General features: G+C 36.3%; 2 protein-coding genes across 3 annotated transcripts; both read left to right on the plus strand.

The window, feature by feature from the left end:
• Positions 1 to 124: 124 nt before the first annotated feature.
• On the plus strand, positions 125 to 4,966 carry unc119.2 (unc-119 lipid binding chaperone B homolog 2). Of its 2 annotated transcripts, XM_051885519.1 has the most exons (6): positions 125 to 306; positions 2,572 to 2,854; positions 2,931 to 3,044; positions 4,152 to 4,242; positions 4,356 to 4,528; positions 4,631 to 4,966. In XM_051885519.1, exons 2-6 carry the CDS (start codon positions 2,572 to 2,574, stop codon positions 4,762 to 4,764), a joined length of 795 nt encoding a protein of 264 aa, XP_051741479.1. In that variant the 5' UTR covers positions 125 to 306; the 3' UTR covers positions 4,765 to 4,966. The 2 variants fall into 2 exon arrangements, with proteins under 2 accessions (XP_051741479.1, XP_051741480.1); XM_051885520.1 differs by lacking the exon at positions 125 to 306 and having other exon boundaries at positions 2,120 to 2,854; positions 2,949 to 3,044.
• Positions 4,967 to 5,112: 146 nt separating this feature from the next.
• On the plus strand, positions 5,113 to 11,020 carry mmp25a (matrix metallopeptidase 25a). Its single transcript, XM_051885499.1, has 8 exons — positions 5,113 to 6,760; positions 7,441 to 7,739; positions 7,863 to 8,042; positions 8,120 to 8,216; positions 8,290 to 8,369; positions 9,437 to 9,586; positions 9,771 to 10,049; positions 10,155 to 11,020. The coding sequence occupies exons 1-8, from the start codon at positions 6,618 to 6,620 to the stop codon at positions 10,409 to 10,411; spliced, it is 1,485 nt and encodes a 494-aa protein (XP_051741459.1). The 5' UTR covers positions 5,113 to 6,617; the 3' UTR covers positions 10,412 to 11,020.
• Positions 11,021 to 11,204: the final 184 nt, after the last annotated feature.

The raw sequence follows: 11,204 nt of genomic DNA on the forward strand, positions 1-11,204 counted from the left end.
TTTGTGCTTCTCAAACCTGTCCTTGGGTCCCCCCACAACCCCCTCATCTAGCACACCTGATTCAACTCAACTGCTCATTATAGAGGCTGTGTGAGGCTTAAATAGTGCACTATTTGAGGGGACAGACATTTGTAGTGGTGTCTGAAACCATAGTGGACCTTATCCAGTGCACCCATATTGCACCGCAACAACGAGTGCCAAATGAATTCCCGCATCTCGCCAGAAGATGGCGCCCGCAGCTGAATCATCCATCCATCCATTTTCCAAACCGCTGGTCCAATGAGGCTACAGTGAAATATAGTACAGGTATAAATCCCTTTTTAATTGATTATTAAGTTGTTTAATTAAGATTTTTACATGACAGTGTTCAAAATATTTTCATTACTACTGGAGAGCTGCCAGTTTGATACGTTTCAAATGATTATTAAACATCAAGCACAAACTGCGAAAAAGCGTTTCTGGAAGGTCTGAATTCGCTCACTCGTTTTCATTTATTCCTTCAAAGGAACTATATAAGTGGAGTTATGTAGAGAATAGTGAATGAGGGTATAGGGGGCAATTTCAAACACAGATCAAGACTTGAATTGGGTATTTCCGACAGGGACCCAGGTTTTTTTCCCTCCAAAAAAAAGTAACAAAAATGTACATCAATATATATTGATTAATAAATATCTAACATTATTTATTAATATTACTACACAAAAAAACACATTGTGATCAACTCAAACCATGTTTTATGTTGATTTCAAGTTAGTCTATGTTTAATGTAGTCACTATGTTAAATTTGTTCATGGTGTTTCAAGGACAAGGATGTTATCCTACCTCTCCTTGATGATATCTACCTATTTTGACAGATGAAATTGTTCCAAACTACTGTAGATTTGAATTGGATGCACAGTCTTTGACATACGGACATACACTACCATTCAAATGTTTAGGTTTAGTATGATTTTTTTTTAATGTTTTTGAAAGAATTCTCTTATGCTATGCAATGCTTCATTTATATGATAAAAATACATTAAAAAGAAATAATATTGTGAATTATTATTATTACAATTTAAAATGGCTGTTTTAGTTAAATTTTCAGCATCATTACTCCAGTCTTCAGTGTCACATGATCCTTCAGAAATCATTCTAATATGATGATTTGCTGCTCAAGAAACATTTGTTATTATTATCAATGTTGCTATTTAAACATTTTGTGGAACCCATGATAAAAAAAGTATTACTATTAAAATTATTACTGGTCCCAAACTTTTGAATGGCAGTGTATATGACATTTGATTATTTTAATTTAGCATTATTTTTGCCTGCTGTGACCCATTTTTAGGTCACGACCCATCAGTTAAGAGCCACTCCTATAGGTGTAACATCAACTTCTCACTTTCATCACCAATTTTTCTGTTATCTCTATTAAAGGGTTAGTTCACCCTCATGTTGTTCCACACCCGTAAGACCTTCGTTCATCTTCGTAACACAAATTAAGATATTTTTGAAGAAATCCGATGGCTCAGTGAGGCCTGCATTGACAGCAAGATAATTAACACTTTCAGATGCCCAGAAAGTTACTAAAGACATATTTGAAACAGTTCATGTGACTACAGTGGTTCAACCTTAATGTTATGAAGCGACGAGAATACTGTTTTTGTGCACCAAATAAACAAAATAACGTCTTTATTCAACAATATCAAGTGATGGGCGATTTCAAAACACTGCTTCATGAAGCTTCGAAGCTTTACGAATCATTTGTTTTGAATCAGTGGTTCGGAGCGTGTATCAAACTGCCAAAGTCATGTGAACCATTTATGATGTAACAAAGCCTCGTTTTCTGAAATCACGTGACTTTGGCGCTCTGAACCACTGATTTGAAACAAAAGATTCGTAAAGCTTCAAAGCTTCATGAAGCAGTGTTTTGAAATCGCTCATCACTAGATATTGTTGAATAAAGTCGTTATTTTGTTTTTTTTTGGTGCACAAAAAGTATTCTCGTCGCTTCATAACATTAAGGTTGAACCACTGTAGTCACATGAACTGTTTTAAATATGTTTTTAGTAGCTTTCTGGGCATTGAAAAGGGAGTGATATTGCTGGCGATGCAGGCCTCACTGAGCCATCGGATTTCATCAAAAATATCTTAATTTGTGTTCTGAAAATGAATGAAGGTCTTACGGGTGTGGAACGACATGAGGGTGAGTAATTAATGACAGAATTTTCATTTTTGGGTGAACTAACCCTTTAATTCATTTCAGTCCTGCTTATCTCTTTCTCCATGTCTGCTCACTACCCTCCAAATCTTAATATCTTAATATATCTACATTAAATCCTATCTGTTCATCTCATATTCCTTTTTGTCCTTTGGTTGATGTCATAGTTGCTTTGTCCGTGTTTAATTGAGGATTGGCTTGGATTAGCTGTTTGAGATAGCCTTAATCTGTTTGAGTCACTGAGACACAGTTCATGAGAGAAGAGCTGAGCATAATCACAGAGAGTGCAGGACAACAGATGGACCTGTGTTAGTTAACCTGACAGAAACACTAGAGGAAAACAAAACTTATTAGTCAAAGATTTGTAGATGGACAGCGAGGTTGTCAAAGAACTACAGAGTGAGGAAGAAATGGAGCAGGAACTGTCTTCTGAGAGAGACGAGGACAGCGAACAAGAGGAAGATGAATCTGAAGAGGATGAGGAGGACATGGCTGAAATGCAGGGAAGAGGGGATCTGAGGGACGTGGAGGACTGGAATGGGTTCATTACAGGAGGAGCACTTGGAGCTGAAGAGGAAGTGCTGCTAGACTGGAAACCAGGTGACCCTGTGACTACTCAGTATGTCCTCATGCTACCAGGATACACAGACGGTGAGGACAACACAAACACAGCAGCTTATTTGTGAAATAGTTTTCTTTTCTTTACTTTTATTGGTTATATGTACAGATTACCTGTGCTCCCCAGAAGACAATGTCTACAATATTAGCTTCTCACGCTTCAAAATAAGAGACCTGGAAAGTGGATCAGTCATTCTGGATCTAAAACGACACTGTCCAACAGGTGTGTTAGTTTGTTTTTTCTACATTGCATTCTCTTATTTTCTGTTGTGTGATTTTGTAAATGACAGCCAAGCATGATATCTTAGACTGAGTTTGTGATAGCACTGTGTTTATGCTAACGAGGTGTCAAATGTGTCATTTGCCCTCTAGTGGACATTATGTGCAGTAGCATTTCAAAAATATCTTGTATTTCATCTCTGTTTCTTGCTTTCCTAAATCGGTGTTATTTTAATATTAATTACTGTATTATATAGTGTTTTTTATATAATATTATATGATTTTTTTTATATAAACTTTTCATCCAGTATTTTTTTTTATTTATTTCATTTCAGCTTTATTCTGTTTAATGAAAACCATTTTGAATAGTTTATATATCATTTGAATATGGCTAGTCAAAAGAATAGATCTGTACTTTGACATAGATGGGGTTCTTGTTAAACCCTCATCCTCTGTCTGCAATCTTGGTGTTTTATTTGACTCTTCTTCTTCCTTTGGTTTCCATTTCGCTGCAATTGTTACAAGCTCTTTTTTACCTGCGCAATATTGCAGATCTCCATTCCTCTCTCAATCTGGCTGATGCAGAAACCGTGGTACATGAATTAATTACTTCTCGTCTGGATTAGTGCAGTGCCTTGTTTATTAGTTACCAAAGAAACACATTAGAAGGTTGCAGTATGTAAAAAATGCTGCCGCTAGAGTGCTTACTTTGACCAGATGCAATGCTCACATTACTCCACTTCCTGTTGCTTCACACATTCATTTTATGATGCTCCTGCTAACATTTAAGGATTTAAATGGTCTCGAGTTGTGCCTCTCTATCTCTCTGAATTAATTCACACATACCTGCCCACTGGGTCTCTTAGATCGTCTGAACTTGGCCTTTTGTCCATTCCCAGATTTCAACTGTCTGCTTTAGGTGGAAGATCATTTTGTGTTACTCCTCAAGCTATGAAACTCACTACCCTCTTATCCATTTTTATAAGTCTCAGCTAAAAATATACTTGTTTGAAATGTATTTTTGATAAATTGTACTATGTATTGTATCCTTTAAATGTACATGATTGTATTCTATGTAAATAAAACTTCTACTCCCTCTTCTTCTTCACAGAAATTAAGGATGTCATAGAGCTGGATGCAGGCCGTTTCATTCAGTATCATTTCAGTCCAGCTTTTCTAAATCTCAGAGAGATTGGAGCCACGTATGTCTTATTTTTAATATGATTGCTGGGGCCTTTAGAATAGATCTACATATTTAATCAGAATCAATAACTGTCTATAATAGTTCAAAGCGTTTTATGTCTCTTCTGAACAGACTTGAGTTTACAGTGGGCGGAAAGGCAGTGAACAAGTTTCGGCTGATTGAGAGACATTACTTCAGGGATCTACTACTGAAGACGTTTGACTTTGAGATCGGTTTCTGTATCCCACACAGCAGAAACACCTGTGAACACATCTACTGCTTACCAGACCTGGATTCACACACCAGTGAGTAACACACAAACATATAATGCATTTCACTCATTGCATGAAAAATATCCATGTGAACTCATGATGCTGGTTTATTGTGTCTATGTTCTGTTTTTTCAGTTGAGGAGATGATCAGCCACCCGTATGAGACGCGGTCAGACAGCTTCTACTTCGCCAATAACACACTGATCATGCACCATAAGGCAGAGTACTCCTTCAACCAGGGGCTGGAGCTCAATGAGAACCACAGCTAAACGCTTCACAATAGGGCAATGTGAATCGCAGTATGGCTGCAGTATTATAATATACAGATTAGCGCTGTATATTTGGTTTCATAAACCAAATAACCTATATGAATTAAATAGGCAAAGGCATGCCTTTGTTACTTTATTGATGTTTGTGCTGGAGAGATGTTTTGTTGCTTGCGCAGTAATAAAAAAAACTTTTATCAGAAAACATGCTGGTGATTCCATGTTTTGTCAACTCTGCGAGAATATATAGGGTAAAGGGAAGCCCTGATGATGATTAAGAGAACAGACATCTTGAGGATCCATAACATTCCTGGTTTATTTATTTATTGCAATTAATGTTTCCCTTTATTCATTCTCTCGCACCAAAGCTCATAAACATCCTGTCTATTTTTATCACAACACAATGCACAGTACCTTTTTCCTCTTACCAGGGGGTCTTACCCCCACAGCATAATTACAGAAGATGGGAAATGATACCATTTTTTACACTACCTTTTTTTAAAAAAAAAAAAAAATACATTTTGAAATTGATTTCATTTATTGCTGTGATGGCAAAGCTGAACTTTCAGCATCATTACTCAGTGTCACGTGATCCTTCAGAAATCATTCTGCTGATTTTATGCCTTTGTTGTCATCTCCTCACACATGTTTTTCACTTCTTCATGGCCTATTTTAAGTTCCATGAGGTTATTCAGATGGCAAACCATGATCAGGGGTCACACATGCATTCATGGGGTCACACATTTAGACGGATGCTCCTACTGAGGGGAAGAAAGAGAGAGAGGGGTGCAGGACATGAGTATTTATCAAAGCAATACCCTCTTGGGAAGTCAAATGAAACGGAGGACAAACCGTGACTGTGTGGATGAAGAATACATTCAACATTATTCTTAGTGACTTGATCATCATTTTTCTGTTCTATTTTAAAAAAAAAATCAGCTGTTTTGATTGTGTTCGAGCATTGATTGTGCTATAAAAGGTTTTGGGTTTACAGTGTGGTAGAGAGTGCGAACAACCCGCTGATGTCATTGAATGAACATGACCGCAGTTCTCACAATAATCGGCGCCGCGCTTCTCTGTGTTGTGAGCGCGCGACCTGCGATGATGGCAGATCAGTACGCGCGAGGAGTGGTAAGAATATTTCAAATCTCTCTATTAAAACGAGCGCTTATGTTTTACATTAATTATCTCATATGCAAGATAGGTGACAGCTTTTTATTACAATTTTTGTCGCCTGGAACTGATTTTCAGTGATGAAGACATTTTATTTTACTATTTTCATTAAAAAAAAAAAATTCAAACAAAACAATAAAACAAAATAAACTGTCAATCTTGTTAATTTTTTTACCTATAAAATTAATCAACATCAAAAAGTAACTAAATAATACACAAGCTATCATAATACAAAATCTGATACAAATATACATTAATTGTGCAGATACTTTTACTACTGTCTCAGCAATGTTTCATTGCTTTCAGAGCTTTTTTCTTTTCTTTTTTTATTAATTAACAATGTATATGAATTTTGTGTGTGTGTGTGTGTGTGTGTGTAGGACTGGTTGATTCGGTATGGGTATTTACCATCTCCAGACTCTCTAATTGGTCGACTTCAAACCAGGGAGGGTATTGAAGAAGCTGTCCGTAAAATGCAGCGTTTTGCTGGTATTGAAGAGACTGGCGAACTAGGTGACCATTCACTTGTTTTTACTGTAACAGTTGAGATTTATCCAGATGGAAACATATGTGAACGCCTCAGGGCACACTATACCACGTGATCTTTCTGCGTGAATTGTCATTACTTAGGGAAGTTCTGATGATTCCACTTTTGTCGAAGTTTAGATCGGACCACATTAGAAATGATGGCCAGACCTCGCTGCTCTCTCCCGGACACCATCAGCTCTGAGGATCTGTTAAAAGGAAAGAGAAGAGGTAAAGGGAAGATGAAGAGGAGATACACTCTGCCAAGGCTGAGCTGGGACAAGACTGACATCACCTGGAGGTGTGATCATTAAAGTCTCCAGCAATATATTCTATACATTGTTTTAAAAAAAGAATGTTTGTTACTTTTAACGCCCACTGTAAGGAAAAATGCTGTGTAATCGAAGTAGTCTTATACCATACACAGTGAAAACTAAATTATATATGTATTTTGCAAGTAAAAATTATAATTTACTGTATAATTTAGAGTGACAGGTGCAGTTAAATGACATTCTCATAAATCCTTGTGCTAGACATCACATATGATTATATTTTTATGCATAATTTTGCGCTTCTCATCTGTTATCAGAAATGTACATTTGTGGGGGGGAGGGGGGGTTGTGATACATTTTAGTTAATATTTGATGCATTATTTTAGTATAATTTGTGTTAAGTAATGATGTCTTTGTGTATTATATACAAGTTTTGGCCATGTTTTATGGAGAGGCAAATCATGATCAACTCGATGAACAAGCAGATTTTGGTAGTTCAAGTTGACTGGTATATTAACATTATATTACAATATGAAATATATGGTTATAAATGGTTAAATATTGAGGCACTAATCACTGTCAATGTATTTCTGGATAGCATAGCTGCTGTTTCTTTACCATAAAATTAACAGTATATTCTTTTTCTTATGTAAACTTACCCAGAATATTCCTGTCCAATAATCTTACATGTCTCCCTTCTTTTCCCTAGCGTGCAAGATTTTCCCTCTCCCTCTATGTCTCCCACTCTACATCCAGGGCTGGTAAGGCTCATTTTGACTTATGCCCTCCGAGCATGGGGTGATGTCACACATCTGCGTTTCCACGGGACTTCTCCTTATGACCCGTCACCACAGACAGACATCAAAGTCACCTTTGCCAGTGGCTACCATGAGGATGGGTATCCTTTTGATGGCAAGGGGGGCACACTGGCGCATGCATTCTTCCCAGGAAAAGACGATCTTGCTGGTGACACACACTTTGATGATGGAGAGAGCTGGAGCAATGGAGGTACATTAAATGCCATATATCTTTGTGTATCAGTCGTTATTCACATATATTTATAGATAGATTAAAAGAAAAGAAGATGCGTCAGAACAGAAATGCTTCAAAGTTTTATGTTTTCTTCCACAGATAGGAGCAGCAGCACAGATTTGTTCACAGTTGCAGTGCATGAGTTTGGTCATGCTTTAGGCCTGTTTCACTCCTCCTCCAATGAATCCATCATGAAGCCTTATTACTATGGTCCTGTGGGAGACATGCACAGCTACTCCTTACCCCTTGATGACAGACTGAGAATACAGGCACTCTATGGTACTCCCTAATATGTTAATGAATAAATAAATAAATACATTTGATATTAATTTCTCATGACTGTGTTTACTATACAGGAAAAAGACCAGATTTTAAATCTTCTCCATCTGTTGCTGCACCCACAACTAATCTGCCCCATTTCTCGACCCATGCTCCTCCACATCCTCCCTATCAGTGAGTTACACTGTGATCATGACAGGTTTGACAATGGTTGTTATATTTTTATTAATGCTTTTCTCTTTTTTAGCCCACCAGCCCCTGCTGATCACTGTCAGGGAGGTTATGATGCAGTCGCTAATATCAGAGCAGAGGTTTTCTTCTTTAGAGGTATAATGTTTGAATCAAAAAAACATTGGCTTCTGTAAGATTTTTATTGTTTTGAAAGAAGTCTCTTATGCTCTTTAAGTCTGCATTTATTTGATCGAAAATACAGTACAAACTGTAATATTGTGAAATATTATTCCATTTTAAAATGACTATTTTTTATTTTAATATATTATACAATATAATGTATTCCTGTGATGGTAAAGCTGAATTTTCAGCATCATTACTCCAGTCTTCAGTGTCACATGATCCTTCAGAAATCATTCTAATATGATGATTTGCTGCTCAAGAAACATTTATAATTATAAATGTTGAAAACAGTCTGATACATTTTTCAGAATTCTGTGATGAATAAGAACAGATCAAAAGAACAACATTTATTTGAAATAGAAAACTTAGAGTGATAGTTCACCCAAAAATGGAAATTCTGTCATCATTCACTCACCCTCAGGTTGTTCCACACCTGTATGAATTTCTTTGTTCTGTTGAACACAAAGGAAGATATTTTGAAGAATGTGGGAAACTGAACAGTTCTGGGGCACCATTGACTTCCATAGTATTTTATTTTCCTACTATGGAAGTCAATGGTGCCCCAAAGCGGCCTGCTTACAAACTTTCTTCAAAATATCTTCCTTTGTGTTCAGCAGAACAAAGAAATGATGACAAATGATGACAGAATTTTCATTTTTGGGTGAACTATCCCTTTAATTATGCATAGTTTACTGTTGTTACTTAGTAAGTACACGTAGTAACGTGTAGCTAAGTCACCTTAAATAAAGTGTTACCGAAAACTTTTATAACATTATGAATCTCTTTACTGTCACTGTTGATCAATTTATTGCATCCTTGCTGAATATTAATTTCTTTAAAATAAAAAAAACTAAAACTAAAAACTGACCCCAAACTTTTGAACATTTGTGGACTGTGTAAAAGTATTAGAGGGACTTCTCTTTGTGGTATCCTCAACATATCCTCAAAACTATTGGTAGAAAGGTATCAAAATTATAAGTGAAAGAAAATATTGTTTCTGTTTCATCCTCTCTCTCTCTCAACCATTCCCTTTTTATCAGGTCCACACTTTTGGAGGGTACATCATTCAGGCTCATTAATGTCCTTGACTCCAGCTCTGATCCACAGCTTCTGGATCGGTTTGCCTCCAGAAACCGTCAGAGTTGATGCAGTATATGAGAGAAGAGATGGATATATTGTATTCTTTATTGGTAAGAATGAAAAAAGAGACCCAAAATTTAAAAATATGTGTATGTAAGCTAGTGAGTGAGTTAAAGCAAGAGCAGTAAACCCATTCATAGAAATAGTGGGTGAAAAATCTGATTTTTACTGGCTGTGGTATTCAGGAGCATCTTCATTGTTTATTTTGACTCTTTTCATTCTGGTCTTTTTTAGGTAATCTGTACTGGGTATTTAGAAACACAATTTCCCTCCCTGGGTACCCACGGCCACTTTCAGAATGGGGTTTACGCTCTTCTGCAGGACGGGTTCCAGAGAGAGTGGAGGCGGTATTTGTGTGGCCGCACAATGGCAGGACGTACCTGTTCAGTGGTGGAGAGTACTGGAGGTTTGATGAGGCGGGAACTGAGAGGAAGCTGGAGGAAGGGTACCCTAAACCAGCGTCCATCTGGGGGATGCCCTCTCATCCTGATGATATCATTGGATTTCTAGATGGTAAGACGCATCTTTTATCATAAAAGCTTTTATTAATAATGATTCCCATTCATCATTTTTGTCTCCCAAACCAACCTTAAACCTTTTTATCCACATTTGCCTCAGGAGACACATACTTCTTTAAAGATTCAAACTACTGGATTTTAAAAAGAGGGGGCTTGGAGCAGGAATCTGCTTTCCCGAAATCCATTGCTACTGACTGGATGAAATGTGATGGTAACATTTCAGCTCACAGACCTGAGATTCCCAGAAGAGACAAAGACTGTAGCTGTGTCCAGAGTACAGCCGCTGGGATATGTGCTTTGTCAGCTGTTATATATTCAATTATCGTAGTTTGTATTTTGGTTCTTAAGTTGTACTGATAATATTCATATTATTTGTGTAGTATTTACTGGTATTTTTTAATGTTGTGACTGTGTAGTTTGTAAAAAATGATTTTAGCAATCAATGAATTACTGCCATCATCTGGGATAGAAAAGTGTCCAATGGTTGCTTACTTTAGTACCTAAGCAGATGCGGTGCATAATCTTGACATTGTTTGCCTACTGTTTCTTGAATACTGTGTATTCGGATATCTTACTCATTTGAAATACTGCTTTTTACAAATTATATATAGATTATATTACAGTACACTAAATGGTCAGTGTTCTGAAGAACACTAGATGGTTGCAAAACTAGCACACTATGGACTAAAAGCCATGAAACAATATTTTAATCAATGTTTGAACTGCTTCTGAAATACTAAATTAAAAATTCAAAGATGTCATTTAATTATTCTTTATGTATTATAACAGAACGTACAATGTAATGTAAAATAAAACTCATATTGTGTGAGGCTTATTCTGTTTTGTTTTTTTTCTTTCAATTTCAAATAAATGTTGTTCTTTTGAACTTTCTATTCAACAAAGTGTCCTGAACAATGTATCACAGTTTCTGTTTTTAACATTGATAATAATAAAGAGAAATGTTTCTTGAGCACCAAATCATCATATTAGTACGATTTCTTAAGGTTCATAGTGACACTATGTGACACTGAAGACTGAAGTAATGATGCTGAAAATTCAGCTTTGTCATCACAGAGAAAAATATTATTTTAAAATATACTGAAATAGAAAACTGTTACTTTTATTTGTAATAATATTTCCAAATATTACT

Source organism: Ctenopharyngodon idella, chromosome 3, assembly GCF_019924925.1.
Source record: "Ctenopharyngodon idella isolate HZGC_01 chromosome 3, HZGC01, whole genome shotgun sequence".
Taxonomy (NCBI): domain Eukaryota; kingdom Metazoa; phylum Chordata; class Actinopteri; order Cypriniformes; family Xenocyprididae; genus Ctenopharyngodon; species Ctenopharyngodon idella.